At 43.1% G+C, this 21,616-nt stretch overlaps 1 protein-coding gene across 6 annotated transcripts in view; it reads right to left on the minus strand.

Moving 5' to 3' along the window:
• Positions 1 to 21,616, minus strand: part of AGAP1 (ArfGAP with GTPase domain, ankyrin repeat and PH domain 1) — a 398,119-nt gene that overhangs the window by 100,910 nt on the left and 275,593 nt on the right. For 4 of the 6 annotated variants that reach the window (XM_069860665.1, XM_069860664.1, XM_069860662.1 and 1 more), the window contains one exon: positions 20,180 to 20,341. The exons of the other annotated variants lie outside the window; for them this stretch is intronic. In XM_069860665.1, coding sequence (XP_069716766.1) covers positions 20,180 to 20,341 — 162 coding nt within the window. The remainder of the gene's footprint in view (positions 1 to 20,179; positions 20,342 to 21,616) is intronic. 6 annotated transcript variants of the gene reach the window in all.

Consider the following 21,616-nt stretch of genomic DNA (forward strand, 5'->3'; position numbering starts at 1 on the left):
GGATGCTATCTGCCTTCATTAATATTAGAGACAGACACACATAGAAAAGGTGATAATGGCAATAAAGGTGGGAAAATGAGATGTGACTGTCCAGTACAATTTAATATTGTGCGACAACGGCTCAGTCAGTGTCTGCTCCCAATCAAAAACAATAAACTCATGTTCATCAGTTTGGTTTCCCACTGTATTAGCTATCACAGAACCACAGAATCATAGAATGCTTTGGGTTGCATGGGACCTTAAAGACCACCCAGTTCCAACGCCTATATACGCATAACGTACAACAATTCTAAGAATTAATGACAGAGTAATTTTCTCCGCTCTCCTACCAGTAAACTTGGTCAACCAAACCAAAACTAAGGTCTATGACCCCCTCTTTTGTAAGGCGAGACCCAAAGTCCCTTCCTGGGTCCACACAACTGCTGGTAATACAAGAACACCTTCTCTTTGAGTAGTTTTCCTCTTCAGCAGTCAAGAAACGTCTTAATAGCAATATTTAACAAAAGTTTAGGGAACGAAGACATACTTGAAATTCCAGTCTCCAACTGGGTCCTTTTGCATAACAAACACCGAAGTAACCTTAATCCAGTATTGTTCCCCGAGGCTGGTAATATAATTTAGGCTGAACTACAACCAATCTTTTGGCTACGATTAGTGCTAAAAGCATTTCTATTTTGATGGTTCAGTTCTGTTCTTAATGATGAAATTTAACATAACATCCCACACTCTTCTTGAAGTGCTTGCTGCTATTTAAAGCGAAGCTGTTCCCAGAACCTTGGGTAGATACCAGATTGCACTTAAGTGCGATACTCGGATTTCACTTAAGAAAGTGAATTTGGATGTTAGAAAAATGTCAAGTCAAAGACTATTTAGAAAAGTAACTTTTGATTTATTTTTGAGTAATTAAATTGCCATGCAACTACATATTTGACAAAAAAATGCCACTCTTATTTTGTTTTTTGCTATTAAAGTTTATTTACTAATTACTCGCTAAACGCAGTTGTGCTGCAAGTTATTAGTGGCGGATAAATTATGTAGCTAATTGCCTGGCAATAGAGACCAAATCAAACTTATGCTTTATATTAGGGATTTTTCTTCTTTTTCCTATATGCACTATTTTGAAACCAATCATCAAGTACTTAACCACAAAGGGAATCATGGGAATATATTTACTGTATAGCAGATTTGAAGTATGTGGTGCAGGAACGCTCAGTGTGCCTGGCAAGGGTCTGATGTCTCTCCAGGTGAAGAGGTAGCAAACCCTGATGAGAATCCATGCCAGTGCTCAGCATGTTCCTGGGACATGGATACCTTTTGCTCCTTGGCACTGAAAGATGAGAAGACGCAAAAGAAGACGCTGGCAATACTGACAGTGTTAGCTTAAGGGTTGGACTTGATGATCTTAAAGGTCTTTTCCAACCTAAATGATTCCATGATTCCATAATCCAAAGGCACGATCGCAGGCGGAAGCTGGTCACTGCTAGTCCTAAATACTGACCCCGATTTGAGACTTGAGAAGGCTTCATATGTCGGGTATGTAAGGAGATAAGTCACACAAAATACCTTCTGTTACAGCAAAGAGACGGGAAATTGCTGTGTTGAGCAAGTCAGCTTCGAAGCCAGGAACTGCAAGGAAGGGACCCAGCTGCGGCTCTAAGTTCTGCCAAAGGGTACCACAAATCAGTCTCACTGATTTTCGTTTGCTTGCAAAACTCCAGAAAATTCATAATAATCAAGGAAAAATCCCAGTGAGCACACGAGCCAGGAAGCCTAATGTCTAACACAACTTCTCCCAATGATTCCCCGTGTCCCCTCAGAAAGCACGCAGAGAGACCTCATTCTCAGCTTTTGCTTTAAGAAGAATTATCCCATTTCACTCAAGGGGAGGACAAAAAAGAACCTGGGAAAAAACAGCTCTATCATCCTTCCCCAGGCCTTACCAAAATCTTGTTTCCAAATATTCCTGATTCCAAGACAGGTGTCGAAGTGCTCGTGTACCAGGGTTGCGTTCATTGTCACATGCAACACTGATGCCAACCATGATGCCCCAAACCCATAACATGGTAAAAAAAAGCCACCCTGACACAGACCCAGAGGATACAGCTTTCTTTTTCCTTGTTAAAAGATGCTAAGGTAAATCCACAGGCTCACTGGGGCTCAGTATAATTTCTAGGCTATAAATTGCATCAACAAAACCTGCTCGTGAGCTCTGAAAAATGAAGATGCTTACAGACGTACAGTCTGACTACCAGCCTCAGAGAGCTGAAGAATTAACCTCCCCTGGTAAATCCTTGTGATTCGCAGCCCTTTCCTGGTAATAACCTGCCGTCCTTGGGTCAAACAGCTCTGAAGTGAAGAGCCTGAAGCTTTCCCTCCCCCTCAACCAGAAAAGAAATGCGAGTCACTCGTAAACGGGTACCGAGTTGATATTGTTGGTGTATTAATGCCCCGTATTCCCAGTTTCAGAGACCACCCTTTGAAGATGGAAGTTATTTAACATTCTCCTGGTTTAAAATATGAGCAATCAAAAGGCACTAGGCTTGCACGCTGTGCTTTCCCATTTCCCACTACTTCTCTTGCCTGACAAGGTATTCTTCAAATTGAAAAGAGGGCTCCTGAAAGCCCGGGCTTCAGAAAACTGTAAATGAGTTCAGGCTCCAGCCCGCTGAATGCAATTTCATACTCCTGACTGAATACAAATAATGCATTTTATTTGGTATCAATTACCATGCCTGAGAACAGATGAACATTGCCGACACTATTAAATATAGTTAAAAAAAAATAGAAAAAAAAAAAAGAGGCAAGGCAAAAGGCACGCCAAATTAAAAAAGCAAGCGCCTCATTACTCCACATCTAAACCAGCTTTGACAGAGGCACTGGAACTCATAAGATGCGTTTCACTAGGTTGGGATGGGCTGTTTTGCAGCCATCCCGCGCGTTCAATGTCAGCCATTAGTTCTTCCCAATCGGGCATCAATGTTCAACGCACACCCGAAAAAATATATAATACTAGTAATAATAATAACAATCTGCAGCCTCTCCGAGCTTCAATACTTGAAGTATGAGTCAAAGAAGCAGTTTCACTTTTCACTCGGGAAGATGACAAGCATGACTAGAGGGGGAATAAAATAACATTCAGTTCGCATAAATATCAAGCGGGCTGCTTGAGACTGATGGGCCAGGAATGTATTCTTAGCCATCATTCTGGCAGACAGGCCCAAGGACACTCATAACTTATTTTACAATCATTTAGTTTCAGCTCAAGTGGAAAACGTGACAACTTATCTCTGCTGACAAGATGCCATATCGAACCTTACAATTAACTCTCCCACGATTATCTGCCCAGCCCATCATTAGCTTTGCAGGTTTTGATGGACTGTACGTGCAGCTTTCCTTGATGACGGTCATCACTTGCAGGGTGTATATCTATATTCTACAACATTAAGGACAAAACTCTCCCTTTGCCACGCAGCTGGGGTTGTCCTGACCGCCACATCCCTGGTTCTGCAACTGCTGGGCCACGTTTCTGAAGTGATGCGTCACAATCAGCTGCTGAAAAATGTCTTCCCCTCCAAAACGGAGCATCACCGTGCTCCAGCCTGCGCCTGCTCCTGCCTGCAACCTACAGAAGTGACCTAGAGATGCCCATGCTCTCTCCTGGCAAACAGCCAGCCCTCCCCTCCCTGCCCTCCTCTCCCCAGTGCAATTATTAACTCCTCTGAGAGCTGACAGGAGCTATGTCCTTGCAGTTTACCTCCGCACACTCATGATGTGATAAGGAGGACAGCGTGAATTTCACACGCATGTTTGGTGACTTTCCATACCACGTTTCTCATCAAAAGGTGACTTTCTAGCTTCACAGTATCACGAAATAATGCCTAGCTTATACCAAGGCATAGGAGAGCGTCTACCGAAAGCCGTATGACACAGTACGTTCCAGAAAATGTATTCAATTCAGAGTACGTTGAGGGCAAGTTTACATCTAGGCAAGTTATTTGAGGCCATTTAAAACCACACAGTATCTCACTCCATGCCCAGGAGCAACAAGTGACACTTGATAACCAAACCCCGTAAGTTATCAAGAGATGGGCTATTAAAAACCCCCACCACTCTGTTGTTAGCACAGTGATTTTTTTCTCTCTAGGTGCTTGACACATGGGAAAAGACAAAGATTCTGCTTGTTCCAAGTCTGACCCTTGTCTGCTAGAAATTACAAACACAAATAAAACAGAAACCAATGCAGCCGTTATTCCATAAATTGGGTCCCATGCCGGGCTCTATCCTAGATGCATTTTATTATTACAGGCATAAGAGAAATTCCTTTCAGTTATGACAAATCCTGTAGGAGAAATGAAAGTTGGAAGGGAATAAGTATGTTGCCTACCACTACAACCCAGAACGATAAGACGGAACATCAAATGAAAAAAGAAACCAACCAGTCCTCAAGGGCTGTGCTGCTGTACTGTGCTTTATTTGCCATTTGAAACCCTTATGTTTGATATCCTCTTGCAGCATTACATGATGTTTGTAAAACCTAACATTCTGCATCAGTCCCACTTCTTATCTCTTATTATTTGCAAGCCACATGTGCTCCAGAAACAAATCTCAAAGACAACTCCATCTACACCCCCTAAGGACGTCATGAGATGCCCCCCCTCCCCAGATTTGGAAAGGGTAAGAAATTCAATTCAAACCCAGCCTGGTGCTCCTAGAATGAGACACAACTGACCTGAATCCCAAACTCCCAAGCATCTGCTCAGAGAGCATCTTGGGTTTGGATTGAAGCCATTTCTCCTTCACCACTTGCGGTGCTCGCACAGCTGAGCTGTAGAAGACAGGAACCAAGGATGTGAAGAACACGAGGGCCAATAAGCAGGCGCAAGTCCCCCCGGCCAAGGGAAAAGGCCCAGGGGTGCAAAAAGCATGAGGAAAAGAGGCAACATGTAAGGTACCGGAATAGCACAGCACAAAAGCTGAGCTACAAAAATCTGAGAGCAGAGCTTCATCTTTGGCCCATGGCTCCTATTCTCTCTCATACACACACAACCCTCTCTCCTGGGTAACCATTTGCAGTGGAAACAAGAATATTCTGACCTCTTCTATCTTCATGCCTTTTGATTTATTTCATATTTTTGTCAAATCACCTATTTACAAAAACTTGAAACAAACTCAACAGGTGATGCTATTCTCCACAGACCAAAGTCGAGCTTTATCTGGTTTACATTTTTCTTGCATCTTCTTGTTAAATTTTTCCAACAGGCTTTCAAAGTGAAATTAGACTTTTTTGTCAGGTCCAGCTCCCCAACGCGGCCTTATTCTCAAGTGGCTGGAGATTGATTAATTTGGGTTTTTGATTTGCCGAAGTGACAAGGAGTCAGACGTTACAAAAGTGGGACTGGTGAATGGGATCAATTAAAGAGCAGAAGCAGCAACACAATTAAGAGCGCCAGGTTCAAGGGGAAAAAGAAAGCGCTGATGACGAAAACAACAGCAACAGCTCTGCCTGCAGCAGGAATCTTTGCCGCGACCCAAGGAAGGCTGAATCCAAAGAGGGTGTTTCAGAACTTTGACTATGCCATTAGTGTTGAAATGAAATAAGGCAAGGATGTCGGTAGCTGGTGGACTGAATAATAAAAAAATAGCTGGACACTTTCATCTTCTACACGTGTGTTTTAAATAGAGGCGAAAAAAGCAATCCTTTTATTTAAACAGGGGAAGCAATAGACTAAAACCATCTGTAGTTGTATTTCAGACCCATTTCCCTGAGCTGAGATTTTTCTGGCTGTGAAATCCAATGCTCTACAGCTTCCCTTTACAGCTATTACCATAAATGTTCTATCAAGTTCTTTATATTCCTCCTCGGCCTCAAACCGAAGTTAAAGGGATGCTGCAATTGCACAATGACTGCAGAAGGCTGGATGTACAGGACTGACATTCAAATCCTGTCAGAACTGCAGCTTGGCAGAAGTCTGTGGATGACAATAAATACTGGGAGTCGGGGAGAAGGGGTGGCACGAGATCACAGAATAAAAAAGGCAAATATTTTCCAAGTACATGGAGCTCACACCTTTGGTAGGAACAGGCGCATCCGGTCATCGTTTGGCTGAATTCAGCTTGGATGCTCAAGCTATCGAGGGCTTAAATTAACCTGCTGTACTGAATGAAATTAAAAAGAAGCTCTGAGCAGAACTGGGGGATGGAGATGAAAGAGCCTCAGGAGTATTCTCTTTCCACGGCGTCTACCATTTTTCCAGCCTTGTGCCTAGAGCCTGTAAATCACAAAGCTATCCTGTCACAGGCAGAGAGCCCCACCGAATGCCCAAGTCACTGCCTCCTCTCCTCTAACAGCAATCTCAATTAAATAAGAAAAACGAAGCTTCCTTCTTGACAAAAAAAAAACCCTCTCCCTGCTTTTGGAGGGTCTGGGTTGTAGCACGCCTGGAGCAAGGCAGACCTGAAGGCATGTTTGGGACCACAGGATCGTTTCCACTCGGCAGCCAAATAAGCCCCTTTGTGACAGGCGAGGGACATCATCCACAGACTTGTGAGAGCCAGCTGGTCTCACGGCAGTGAGGCACGGGTATCGGAAGGATCAGGTCCAAGAATTTCAGAGATAGGAAGGCCCTTGTTACAATCTCCCTTACCTAAAGAAAAGGCAAAGTTACCTCCAGCTCATTTAGGCTGAACATTAGGAAAAAAATTTTCACAGAAAGGGTCATTGGGCACTGTTAGAGGCTGCCCAGGGAGGGGGTTGATTCACCTTCCCTGGAGGTGTTTAAGGGACGGGTGGACGAGGTGCTGAGGGACATGGTTTAGTGATTGATAGGAATGGTTGGACTCGATGACCTGGTGGGTCTCTTCCAACCTGGTTATTCTACGATTCTATGATTAACACGTAACGTTCAGCCATGGTAAAGGAAGCATGAAAGCAAAAATGCAATATAGCATTTAAAAAACCCTCCACAGAAGGAAATTGCTCACTACATCTCCCCTCCTAAGGAGAAATGTGTCGCAGTGCCAGCAAAACACCATCAAGTTCTCTAGAAATCGAAGTGCTGCTCACAAGAAAAGAAGCAACCGTATCCTGTTAACTCCCTTTCAAAGCCATCTCTTGAAGGAATTTACTATCTGACACAAGCAGAGGAAACATTTATTCCTAAGTGGTCCTCCTGTGCTGCCGATAAAGGTGACAGGCACGAGCAGTATAGACTGGCTGTGTTTTAGAGGACCATGAACTCAGAACATGAAGAAAGAGCATGAGATGCTAATCTCTCCTCTGCACGTCTTGCCTAAAGCAGGTTTAGATCAGGGGCAGAGACATTATAAACTCCTCCCTGAGTTAACACAGTTTGCATCTTTGCATTCGCCTCCTTTGTACTGTACGCTGAACATGCCCTGTGGAAAGATCAAGCGTGACAAGTTGTTTGAATACATAAGGACAACAAACTAGAAAGAGATGCGAGTCTTAGATGTTGCAGGATGCCACCACATCCCAAGGCAAACTAACTTCATGGTTCCCACGGAAAAGATCTAGAGTCTAGATGTACAAGGGACATCTCTAATTCTTCTGGCAACAACGTTTTCACTGGGCAGCATAAGATCTGTTGACGAGATGCAGTTCTTGCATGGTGTCACCCTGAATTGCTACACATTTGGTGTATGATGCTACAGGCACTGCTCCTCCTGGCCATCAACTGTATACAAAACGGAGAGATGAGGAGTATTACAAAAGGCAGCTAATTATGGGGATTAATTCTAGGTAACTAGTTCTTAGGCAGCCCATGAGGGAGAAAGAAGATGGGTGGTCCTTTTGAAGACAAACTGTACAGCTGTGGAATGGTTTCAAGGCAGTATTTCAATATTGTAGAATCGTGGGATGGTTTGGGGTGGAAGAGACCTTAAAGATCATCCAGTTCCAATCCCTCTACCATGGGCAGGGACACTGGCTTGATTCCAGGTCATGGGTTGGTAGCCTCTCTGCCACTTCAAAGCCAGCTAGATAACCAGACACCTCACGAGTAGTTACCAACTTTGGCACGCAGGACCTAGCGATCCCATCAAGACCATCCCAAGTAATAGTGATCTGGAGAAAAACAAACACTTGGACCACCACTAAAAGAACACATCTTGGATAACAAGCTTCACCACGATCAAGTACAAAAAACATTGTGGGAGAAACACTATTTTAAACCTTTGTTCAAAATGATATGCATAATAAATTCTGCTCAAGTTTACATAGAGGGGTCAGAGCTCCACCTTGATCTAACGATCAGCATTGTCTTCTAATTACAAAAAACCCCTCATTTAACAATATTTTGCTTTGAAATACAGCCTTGATGTCTTAAAGCACTCAGAAAAATAATGAACCCATGCCTTACTGAATCATTTCCTACTAAAATATTTACCTTGTATTTCAAGATGGGCAAAATAAGACAGAAAGAAAGAACTGACTCTCTTCAAAGAAATGCTCAGAGCCAGAAAGAAAGCCACATCTCTTGTCTCTCTGCTCTTGTACTTTAACCTTCAGTCTGTATAACCTGTGGATAACTTCAAGCATCAAATCCACTCACTGGTAATTGAGAAGAGGTTAGGAAACTCTCTGCTGTCAGTCTACAAGACTTCAGCGGCGAGCCCTTATATCAGTGTTTTGGAAAAATCGAAAGGCTTTCACTATTAACATTTTACAATTAAAGCTGAACAGTTAATTGCAGCATACCAGGTAGGAAAATGCTGAGGCTTCCCTGGGAACGTATGCCACGAGCACCAGTGTCAGAAAGGAATCATAGAATAACCAGGTTGGAAAAGACTCACCGGATCATCGAGTCCAACCATTCCTATCAAACACTAAACCATGCCCCTCAGCACCTCGTCCACCCATCCCTTAAACCCCTCCAGGGAAGGGGACTCAACCACCTCCCTGGGCAGCCTCTGCCAGGGCCCAATGACCCTTTGCATGAAATATTTTTTCCTAATGTTCAGCCTGAACCTCCCCTGGTGGAGCTTTAGGCCATTCCCTCTTGTCCTGTCCCCTGTCACTTGGGAGAAGAGGCCAGCACCCTCCTCTCCACAACCTCCTTTCAGGTAGTTGTAGAGAGCAATGAGGTCTCCCCTCAGCCTCCTCTTCTCCAGGCTAAACAACCCCAGCTCTCTCAGCTGTTCCTCATAAGGCCTGTTCAAAGAAATAACAGAAGCAACAGCAAAAATGCTCTTAAACAAAGACAAGCTCAAACATTATCCCATTGCAAAAACGCTCTTAAACAAAGACAAGCTCAAACATTTTCCCATTGCAAAAACCTATAGCTGAAAAGTAAAGATCTAGACACAAAGCTGCGTTTTTGCTTTTACAGGTGTCAGATGACACGCTGTCATTAATTTCTAAATTTAATCAAGCCCTCTTTCAAGCTCTGACCAGTCCTTCTGAGGGGTTTAGATAACCTGTCAGGGCCTTTCTCTTGCCCTCACAAAATCCACGCATCAGAAAAGCCACTCGCCTAGAGCGACTTGTGAACTGGATACTCCTCATCGACCCAGCCCGTGGGTGGCCCACACCATCGCTGAATTAAGGGATGATACCGGCTGCAACAAATGAAGGGCCCAGAGACTTGAAAGGAGATGCTCTTCCACCTGCGGGAAGGGCAGCTCTCTGTGCTTCAGCTGTCCCCCCAACAATCGGCAGGTTGTGAAGGAGTCGCGTATCGGATTTAACACAGAAGCTTCTTTCACTCCTTGAACTGTATATGCTGTGAAGAAGCTTTGAAGTGTTGGATTCCATAGGTAACGTATACACAACATCCCTGTCCCCCACGCTCTGTGATCTGGACTGGAAAGAAACCGAGCCTGCAAAGAGACATGCTTGATGAGACAACCGCTCTCGTGTTAATTGGAATAGAAACTTCATTAAACCGAAGAAATAAAAGAGTTGCGTGTGTTTCTTGCACACACTTGGTCTAGATCCTGGCAAAACAAAGCAGTGTGCTTCTGGACGTACATGAAACGAGAAATCTAATTATTATGACCATCTATTTGAACTACCAAAGTACGGGCAGGAAAAGCAATTCTGAAATCGGGAACTACTCCAATGGTATCTATGCATTAACTTTCCCTTTTCCCAGCTTCATGTTTAAAACTTTGCTAAAGTTTATCTAAATTTAAAATCTATATTATATGAATTCGAATTATATTAGAATTATAATGAATCTAATTATATGAGTTATATAAAATCTATATGATATGAATTTGAATTGTATTAGAATTATAATGAATCTAATTATATGAATTGAAACAAAAAGATGAAATACAAGTGTTCTGACTTGGGAAGTTTACTGATTGCCTGCTTAAGGTCCTTAAAAATGGAATCCATTTGGCTTAATACACCTTTAAACATATTATTTGAATTAGAAGAGTTCATAGTGCCATATTTCACTCTTACAGCATTATGTCTTGCCTGTATGTTTACTTGAGAATGTGTCACTCAACTTACATTACTTATATTTATGTATTATAACTTTTAATATTTACATTATTCTCTGTAAGCATGATTGTATTTTACAAAGTTCATAAAGTCCTGTGGGATATTGTGCGAATCCAGCTCACGTACCTTTCTCCTTGCAATTATAGCTCATCGAGGTACATCTCTCCTCAATCGATACAGGCATCCTCACAGCCAACGCAGCTCCTCTACTTTTATCAGCTACCACCAGAACATTTGTCCTGCTGCTGAATGCAGCCGGTGTGTTGATGTCTCGGCTACTATTTAAGCATTTTAAGAGCACAAATCGCATTTATTCCTGAGATACTGAGAAAAACAATCACAGCTGATCCTCTGTCTCAAACTAGTGACTGACCTGCCAGGAAACATCACAGGAAAGCTCGTTCCAAAGTGCAAACATTTAAGAGTAAAGCCATCTCTCAGCACAAACAGACAAAAAAACCCTTTGAAAGATTAAACTCTTTTTATACAAATGAGATGACGGGAGAGCTTTCCTTATGAAGAAGTCACTTTGTACAGGGTTGCCACCACCTTGAATAAAATATTAACCCTTCCATTCTGACAGATACCGATACAGACACAGAGAATGGGATATATTTTATAGACTCCTAAGTGCTGTATCCACCCAGTTCTGGGTATCTGCTTTCCTTACTCGGTAAGTACCAATTTTCTGTGGGGTTTAACAGCCAGAAGTGGGGAAGCCTGTGCCCGAGAGTGAGCGCCTCCCCACCATGCGCTTCAAGACCTGATAAAGAGAACAGCCACCATTCACATTATCCTCTCAGGCTACAGTTTATGCTCCATAACAAAAATAAAGTGCTCTGGTTTGAGGGTTTTTGTTTCCTTTCTCATGAGTGGGGACGGACGGAGAAGGTGTGACAATCAATGCTAGCCACAGGCAGGAAAAGCACTGATGTATCGAACATCACTAGAAGAGCATGCCAGATTAATCAACATCAGTAACCACCAAAAAAATAACTTTTTTCCTATTATAAGGAACATGCCACATGCTTTTCTATTTCAGTTTAAATTTTAAGGAAAACTAAATGCAAAATATGCATTTAAGCATCCATAAGTAAATGTGGGGGGAAAAAATAATACTTTATAGTTGCACTCGAAAAGTTAATGTAGTCACATCAACAATTTACTGACAGTCATCTGGCACTTAAGGCTGTGAGCAAGATTAAGTTGAGCAAGAGGTTGCCAATGTCAAATTACGTGAAGATTAAAACTCACATTTCTTGTCATTTTGGAACCAAGCACAGGATTTAATTGTGGAATGCAACAATTTTTTGTTTTTTAAGCATGAGGAGGGGACAGAAAGAAGAGGATCTTAAACAAGAAAAGCAAACAGGTTTCTGGAGAACTGCAGAATGTAAAAATCCATATAATACAGCTCAGGATTTAAGCAGCAGGGCTAGGTAAATACAGAAGCACTTAGCTGAAACCCAGAGAAGTTGCATAGAAACGCCCATGTACCCAATATCCTCCTTAAATCAACACCATGACACAGCTCAAAGGTTTATTGGTGCCATCTCCCCGCCTCACCAAGGACACAGAAACAGAAGAACTGCTTTCCTATCTTTCATTCTTCTAACCCATCATGAAGCAAAGCATTCCCTGACGGATGCGAAGTCCAGTGGGACCGAATGGCAATGGCTCATCTACAGTCCGGCATTCATTGAGCAGGAAGCCACAACCTGGATGACCTGGTGAAAAGCACGCTGGAAGCAGTAAGCAACCAGCAGAATTTGAACCCCAATTGCACAAAGATAGCAGATTGCAGAGGTTTCGCCCCCTAATTGGGTATTTTTTCAGCACAGCGCGCTGGGCAGAATTTCAGGAACGTCTCACAGTGCTCTTCATCTTTATGATGGGACAGGTTTTTCCCATCATTTTGGCCACAAACACACCCCCAGAGAACACAAGGTAAGCGCTCGCATTTTGTGCACCTGGTAGGAACATCCCAAAGAAAGGCAACCTTAACTATTCCCATTCAACTGAGAACCTTACGGTCTACACACTGGGAATGGGTCCTACTGCTTCTGGATGCTAATCCACTCCTACAATAAACACAGGCAGAAAGCACCACAGGGGTTAGCACTCTCAAACCCATTACAGAGAACTTCCCCTTGAGACAACAACTCAGTGGAAAGACAAATGGGATATCTGCCCAAATTCAGTGTCTTCATGTTTCCTCTCTCCATCTACCTTCAAGCTCAGGTAAGGTGGAGGCAACATGACACTTTCCTGACTAATGCTCAAGCATTAGTGAGACAAAAATCAGATTTCCTCACTGACCTCCTCTCTCTAGCTGAGCACTGAAGTGATATGGCTTCCTCCTCCTTTAAAAAGTTATAGAAACCAGTATCAAACACCACCACTTCCAATACCTTTCTTAAATATCAAAGTGTCTTTGGCATCCTGCTCTTCATTATGCTGCAATGGAAAAATGATGAATGACACAATTATGAGAATAATACAGCAGAACATCTAGCTGCAAATGTCTTGACTCTGCCTCACCTACTTCATGGTGAGGATCCAGGAGGAAATACACAATGCTAAGAAACAATGAAACCTGCACAACCGAGAACTGCTGGGATTATAGTCTGTGCTGGCCAATTGCTTGGGCAGTTTGGGAAATCTCACTAATTGTGAAAATACAAGAAGGATATCCCTGTCCTTTTTCTCAAAACAGAGGAGCAGCAACTCATAATTTGCTTTGAAACCAAGGATGAAGCTCAAGACCAATTTATTATGATAAGAAACCTATTTGTCAACCCACGCACAGCAATCACTCTGCCCTGCATGCTGTAAAACATTATCTTGGGGAACCACAGGTTGCGAAGCTGCATCTCCCCCTGTATAAATTAAAATCCATCTGAAGAGTGAAGTCCTGCAGGGCAGTTCTTGCCATGCGTTATTAGCCACAAGGAAGATGCCACAGCACTTCTGAGAAAATATCAGTTCCCTGCTCCCTTTGTTGCCTGAGTGAAGGCACAGACACTACTCTGGTGAGACACAGTTGCACAGGATTGTTTAATATTTCTGGTTGACCGGGCTACTTCAGGTTAGAGTTTGTCAAAAATGTCAACTAAATTTTATTACTGGAAGTTTCTGATTATGCAACCTCATGCTGAAAGAGGATCGTTGTCTAGAAGTGGCAAAGAAGTAGTGCTTTATAACCCAAGCTTCCTCAAGGTATTTAGAAAGCAAAGGTGATAATAAGTTGTTTTTAGCAGAGTTTTCCCTGACAAAGCTTCCCTCTGGAAGTATTTGCCAGAAGCAATTTGTCTATTGATCATAAAAAGGTGTGAAATGCACATGAATATCCCCTTTTCCTTCTTATTCTTAAAGACAAAGTAAGCTACTTGCACATATACTGTCTTATACATGACAAATTCTGCAACACTAATTCACAGAATCACGGAATGGTTTGGTTTGGAAAGCCCATCCAGATCCACCCCCTGCCATGGGCAGGGACACCTCCCACTGGATCAGGGGCTCCAAGCCCCATCCAACCTGGCCTTGAACCCCTCCAGGGATGGGGCAGCCACTGCTGCTCTGGGAAAGCTGGGCCAGGGCCTCCTCACCCTCATGGGAAAAACCTTCCTTCCTAATGTCTCAACGAAATCTTCTAGCTTTCAGCTTAAATATTAGCAATTGCACCAAACCCTAGAGCAGCTCCAGAGCAGCTAGAAAAAAAGGAGAAAATTTCTTTATATTTGCATTTCATTACTTATTTCCTTCTTTAAAAAGGAGGAAGAAGCTCTTCCAACCTACACACATTTAGCCAAAGAAATCTGAAATCCTATCAACCTATTTGAAATGATAGAATTTATCCCAGTCAAGAACTTGCCTACTGAATTCAAACAACTGTAAACGATGTTTTCTGGTTTGCATTTTACTGTCAGAAGCAAGCTGAACCCTCTTCTTTTTCTGTGTATAGCAGGAGGCTCTCTCGTGCTTATGATGGGAGGAATAAGGCAAGCTGTAAGGTCTGCATTAACATAAACAGTCCGATGACCTCTCATACCCCATGGCACAGTGAGAACTCAATTTCACATTAATAAACCCGAACACCAAACTGTTAGAAACTCAAAAGACATCAGGTATTACAGCTTACATAAATTACAGCTGAGATCAAATGGCCCGTACAAGCAATTGTACAGTGATAAAGCCTAAGTGGATGATATTTAAACAGATATTTGATTTACTGCAGAATTTTAAATCACGCTAGAATTCAAATGACAATTTACAAGTCCAGTGGAAAGATAGCCCTGTCCCATGCAAACTACTGCTTGCAGCGCTGTTTCAGAAGAGCTTAATATTGTAACTTGAAGAAAGAATTTCTTCCCTTTGATATTCTCAGGACACAGTTTTGGAAGCCAAACTATAAAACCTGACATTTAAAAGAGAATGAACAAGCTACCTCCTCATTCCCAGGTAGGAAATAACATCCTTAGTCATCTCGGAACTAAGTCTCAGGAACCTAATTTCTGCAATCTAATACAGCTGGCTGTGGTTTTGGCCATTGAAATAAAAAAAACCCCCTCTGATGTAAAGCTTGAGGATCTGTCTCTCGAGTTCTTTGAAGATGTACAAATCGTGATTACTGCAGAAGAGATAGCACCATCCCTTATTAAGGGCAGCAACACTGCTAGTTAATATTAATCTGTTTTTCATTGGAAAAAACCTGCTTTTTTGTACTCAAGTCTGAGATATCACACAACAGCACTCCCAGCCAGCCTTTCCCCCACTCCTCAAAACAGTCCCCCTTTTCCTAGCTAAGAAAATTTGCCGAAGAAGAAGAATGTATGGAATAAAACGAGAGCCAAATTTGCCAAGGAGGAACCATGCAGATGCACATTCCTGAACCAAACCAACACCTGAATGGGTTACTAACCGCTCCTAGAATCACAGAATGCCCTGAGTAGGAAGGGATCCAAAAGGGATCATCGAGTCCAACTCCTGTCCGTGCACAGGAGAATGCCAACCTCCACACCACGTGTCTTGGGATCATTGAGTCCAACTCCTGTCCGTGCACAGGACAATGCCAACCTCCACACCACGTGTCTTGGGATCATTGAATCCAACTCCTGTCCCTGCACAGGACAATGCCAACCTCCACGCCACGTGTCTTGGGACGTTGTCCAAATGCTTCTTGCATATTGTCAGGCTTGGTGCTATGACTGCTTCCCTGGGAGCTTGTTCCAGTGCTCCACGACCCTCTGGGGGAAGAACCTTTCCCTAATACCCAAGCTCACCCTCCCCTGGCACATCTTCCTGCCATTCCCTCGGGGCCCCGTTGTCAACGGTCCCCAGAAAAGAGAGCTCAGTGCCTGCTCCTCCTCCCCGCCTTCTGAGGAAGGTGCAGACCATGATGAGGTCTCCCCTCAGGCTCCTCCAGGCTGAACACACCAAGTGACTTCAGCCGCTCCTCACACCGCTCCCGTGAGCCCACACAATCCTCTTCTTCCCCAGCAGAGCACAACTATAGATAATTCCAGGTGAAAAAAATGATCCGTCAAGGAAAAGATTTATCAAAGAAACAAAATCGCAGGCTTCCAATGCGATCCAGGAAACCCTCCTGGCCAATAGTTGCAGCAGCAGTAATTGTTCTAAATCTATCAATAAACCTAAGCTGCTCCTTCATTGACTGCAAACACCAATTTCTTTCACAGCGGATTATAAGTTGATGTTCATGGTTTCTCTACCACCATTAGGGTGATAAACAGTTTAAACTACATCAGGATCTGACATGTAGATCAATTCTGGGTCCATAAAGAATCTACACAAGAGGTTCCCGGACAGGGATTTACTGCTCTCGGTTTTTATTCTCTCTTGCTGCTAAAATTACTTCTGTCAAGTACTTACAAGAGTAAGAAAAAAAAAACCCAAAAGAATTAATTTTTCATGTGCTGCTGGAAGAGTCTTTGGAAATTTCTGAGTTTTTAAGGCAAATATGTTACTGCATTTAAAATTATGCTGAACAGCAGGTGGTATTGAGCGAAATAGTGAGCCAGTCGCACGAGCCACTCCGTATCAGGCAGACAGCAATTTGAAACACTGAACTAAGCTGTCTAGATTTTCTCCGAGGGCAGTCACAGGCTTCACGTTACCGGTGCCAAATTATATTAGACATTTAATTTTAAACCTCAGGTACTTAAATGTAAAACCTTACAACAGTAATAGTCATAAAGCAGTGGGGCATTCCATTTCAGAGAATGGATTTTTCTATTTTTCCCCTTTAATTTAACCAGCACCTCCTGTTTTGTGGCTCTGCCCACTACAAAGTAATTTATCTAATTAGGAGATGTTCACAGCTGCTTGAAAGACAGAAGCCCCAGGAAACCAAAGGTCTGGTTTGGAAGACTTTGAAAAGTTCTCCGGAGCCACACAAAGTATTAATTTAATGTGAAAAAAGGTGCAGAGAAAAATTGAATCCCAATATGTTATTTTGTCTACAATAAAACCATGTGACAATAAGCAGGCATATTCTCCAGTACATCGGCATTTGAATTCCAAAAGATGCTTCGCTTCTCACCATACCTGCTGTTTTCACAGTATTATCTTTTTATGACTAAAATTCAAAAATCTTTTAATGGAGAAAAAAACCCTGAAATTAAAAAGGATTTTTCATGCGTCAACTTGCCAGCAGAAAGGACGGCTATGAGCTTACCACAAGATGATACACTGAGAGCAATGAACTATTCTTGAGGTTTTGTAGCATATTATTGCAGTACTTCTGTTTCTGCTGGCCCTTAGTTGTCTGAAACTCAACATCAGTCCAATTTCCCCCCTATTTTAAAAGAAAAGCACAACTTTTCATTGTTTTGTTTGTTTGTTTGTTTGTTTTTAAATCAGAACCTCTGCAGGAAATGATTCCAGTCAGGCTTCTTCCGAAGTACCCACTGCATTTTCGGAATAAATATTTCATAGATAATTCTAGCTGTCGTCTCTTTTGATCCAGAAGTAATCACATATGAGCGTCAAGTCAGAAAAAGGTACTGCACATACTTGGAGTACAGAGCTCGTGTGGGAGAAGAGGTTCCCTTCACCAGGAATTTAGAACAAGCTGAAGCGCAGCATCAGGAGCAAAAGGAAAGCCCAGCCAACGTCTCCAAAGCAGAAACAGTAAAACTTAGTAAAGGGGAAGGGAAGAGGCAGGAATTTACATCGTATTTTCACTTTTCCACATATTAATTACTTGCCACTTTTAGGAACCCGTTGAATTTTGAAGGTTTTCCTCTACTGCAGCCTCAGTTGCCCCATCTGGCCCTAAAGGAGTGAGGGGATGGTACCTGCTCCCCTGTCTGTAGGTACTTCAGGCATCAAGGACCAGAGACTTTGGTTTAGAACCACAGAATGCTTTGTGTTGGAAGAGACCTTTACAGGTCATCCAGTCCGAGCCCCTGCAGGAGCAGGGACACCTCTAATCTGATCAGGTTGCTCAGAGACCCATCCAACCTGACCTTGAATATTTCCAGGGATGAAGTCTCCATTACTTCCCTTGGCAACGTGGGCCAGGGCCTCACCACCCTCATTGTAGAAAACTTCTTCCTTATGCCCAGCCTAAATCTCCCCTCCCTTAGTTTAAAACCATTACTCCTTGTCCTGTCACAACAGTCCTTGCTCAAGAGCCCCTCCCCGGCTTTCCTGGAACCCCTTTAAGTACTGGAAGCTGCTCTAAAGTCTCCCTGCAGTCTTGTCTTCTCCACGCTGAACAACCCCAACTCTCCTGGCCTGTCCTCATAGAGGAGGTGCTCCACCCCTTGAATCATCTTTGTGGCCTCCTCTGGACTCCAGAGGAAGTCTGCACTTACTTTCCTTCTACTGCACAAATCCAATATTCTTCAATATCCCTTTGCAGAGCTACAGTATGAAAGGGTGCAACAAGCCAGGCCTTTGGTACAACCTTTTAAAAGGAAAGTAGAATTGGGGTTGATTAAAAAAATGAAGCAGCTTGGTGTGAAAAAAAAGGAGAAATATATGGCCTGAAGCACACAACCAGTTCACTCTAAAGGAATGAGTGTCCAAAGGAGTAGCTGAGTTGGGTGGCCAATGAAGAAAACAGACCTGAAGCTTAGCAGTACATTTGGCTATTACCAAAGCTGAAATAAAGGATGCTTGCTTTAGAAAATTCTGTCAAAATCTGTGTGATTTTGATGCAAATATCACGCTCCTGAAGATGCTGCCCACAAGTTTAGAGCCCCAGAATTGTATGTGCCTCAGGAACTATGTATGTGAGAGCTAATGCCACACAGAGCCAAGGTGATCAAGATTCTAAACTCTCTGTTCTCTTAAGGTGGCACTGAAAAAGCTGTTCAGATCTGCTTAAAATCCCAGAGACAGTATCAGGGCTAAATTCAGATGCAAACCTTATACCAATACCTACATACGCGCACACACACACACACACACAGATACATTTGCAGAGAGAAGCAGGGGCTGCCCCATCACTGGAGGTGTTCAAGGCCAGGTTGGATGGGGCTTTGAGCAACCTGATCCAGTGGGAGGTGTCCCTGCCCATGGCAGGGCGTGGAACTGGATGGGCTTTGAGGTCCCTTCCAACCCAACCAACCCATTCTATGATTCTGTGATTCGATTTGGAACACGCGAAACAGTTTTCACGTTCCTGTAATTCTCACTATCTTAGGGATAGCCATCAGAAACAGTTTTCCTCCTCCCTGCTCCTGTCTCATTCACATTTCTCCCTGTTATCCATATTCTCTGTTTCTTCTCAGTTCATTCTTCTCTTTCACACATACATCTCCCCTCTGCTCCATGAACTTCCCACCGTTTCTCCAGCTGCCTATTAAATCCCACGCTCCCGGACACATGTGCTTCACCAGTATGAACCATCTCTGCAGCACCTAACAACAGAAACACCCGGCTCCCAGCCCACCCACAGCAGCCGCTCCAAGGATGCTCTCATTTGTGTAGAATCATAGAATCACCAGGTTGGAAGAGACCCACTGGATCATCAAGTCCAACCATTCCTATCAAACACTAAACCATGTCCCTCAGCACCTCGTCCACCCGTCCCTTAAACACCTCCAGGGAAGGTGACTCAACCACCTCCCTGGGCAGCAGGTCAGCTATACGTGAACACCTTTGCAGCTCTGTCCTGCCCTAGGCACTCTGCTGAGGCCAGTTGCATCCTTTCAATCCCAAATATCACTTGTAGCTGTTAAAAACAACAACCCCTGTCTCACTATTACAGCCCAATCATTGCAAAACACCATCTGGAATAGTGTTTGCTCCTTTTAATACTGTTAAACACTCCACAGAGAAAACACTACAGCTACGCCAGTAGCGTGCATACATTAAAGCATGAACACAGCCAAGAAAGGACAAGCTGATGGAAAGACCCGGAGGATAATTTACTGCTAATACCTACCACACAGAGTAAGGAAAGAAGAATATTGAGTGAACAACCTGCACTACGTACCTGAAATTGAAATTAAGCAGTATTATAATTACATTATCTCTTCCTTCTGAAAAAGCATCGTAGTGACCTGTTCTTTTATCTAATTTCTCCTTTTTCTCCCAGATGCCAGAAGTTTGGAGCACCTGAGTGAACATCGGGTAGTAATTTTTTTTTCTCTTCTCTTTTTAAAAAAGCAAATCACCAATTTCCCCCTTCGCCCCAAGGCAAGTAACCCCTCCCAGCTCCAGGTTTCTTACCACTGCTAATGCCAGAGTTTGCAATGACTGTTGCCTCACTCCACTGATCTGCACTGGAGACCGAGTAAGAGCGCTGATGCATACCATCCGGACGGCTGTTGAAGGAGACTAGACTGATCCCACTGGCCATCTGAGACACAGATGTGCTAGTAGTCACGTTCCCTAGACATAAACGGAAAACAAATTGCGTCAATATAGAAGACAAAATTGATTTGCATGAAGGTGGATGGGTGCATCTTAACAGAGCAGAAAACGAGATTACTTAACCAACACAAAAACCGCTGCAGCCCTCCCTGAAACTCTGAAGCCAACAGTCCTGTGACCACCTTGGGGCACCACTGATTTTAGCAGCTCGCTCAAATCCAGCTAGCAACTCTGACAAAAGAGCCTACATTTTCAAGATATCAGCTCATTCTGTTCATTCACCTTCCAGAAAACACCACCTTCCACAACCCTGCTACCAGTCACATTCTGTAGAGGTTCTCCACTTGTTACAGGCAGAGCACAAACGACAGACTGGGCATAGAAAATGAATTTTTTCCTGAAAACCACTGTTTACACAAGCAATCAAGACAGGACAACTAAACCAACTCAACAAGCTCGAAACAACCTACCTCTAAATAATATTTCACGTGTGTCCCTCAAGTGAAGCCAAGAACACGGTCATGGGGAGTAAATGATGACCAGTATTGTGAGACCAAGCAAAAAGCTTACTCAGACTTTTAATCTTAAAACAGTTTTGTGATGCAAAGCACACACTAGAGGCTTGTTCCACTGACTGCAAATACAAATCCTGCCTTTTCCCACAGCAACACATCCATCAGAACTCTAACTGAAGACCCGCTACACGAAAGACGAGATACAAAGAACAGCCTTTACCCAGTAAACATGAAACAATTTGACTATTTTCATGATCAGTGAGGTCTAGGGCAATAAAATGCTGGGAGGTGTGTGTGAGAGGGAGCATCAGGAACAGGTTTCTCACCATAAAACAGGAGAAGCATGACCTGGGTGAATGAATTTTAGAGTTGAAACAATTAAAACCTTTCCAGAAACTCAGGTTTCTGATGGTCTTACTCACAACTTGATAAGGGCCAAAGTCTGCTCTACAGTTATGCTTTCTGAGCACATTTTACTTCATTTCTGGCACAGGAATACTATAAAGATACTGATATTTCATAATGCTGGTTTCACTGCTTGTGACAGCTCCTCAGAAGGTACCACGTAGGTTGCCTATGGATTTAAGAAAACTCTTTAACAACACATGTGAAGGGAAACGAACAGACACAATTTATAAAGTACCCTAACACTTTGCATTTCCATTGCACCTTCTACTGATGAGTTCAGAAAAATTAATGAATTAATTTTCAATGCTCCTGTGAGGTTGTTAATTATCTGCTATCATTTCTCCCATTTTTCAGAGGTTAAATGACCCAG

The sequence above is a fragment of the Phaenicophaeus curvirostris genome, chromosome 7, assembly GCF_032191515.1.
Source record: "Phaenicophaeus curvirostris isolate KB17595 chromosome 7, BPBGC_Pcur_1.0, whole genome shotgun sequence".
Classification (NCBI taxonomy): Eukaryota; Metazoa; Chordata; class Aves; order Cuculiformes; family Cuculidae; genus Phaenicophaeus; species Phaenicophaeus curvirostris.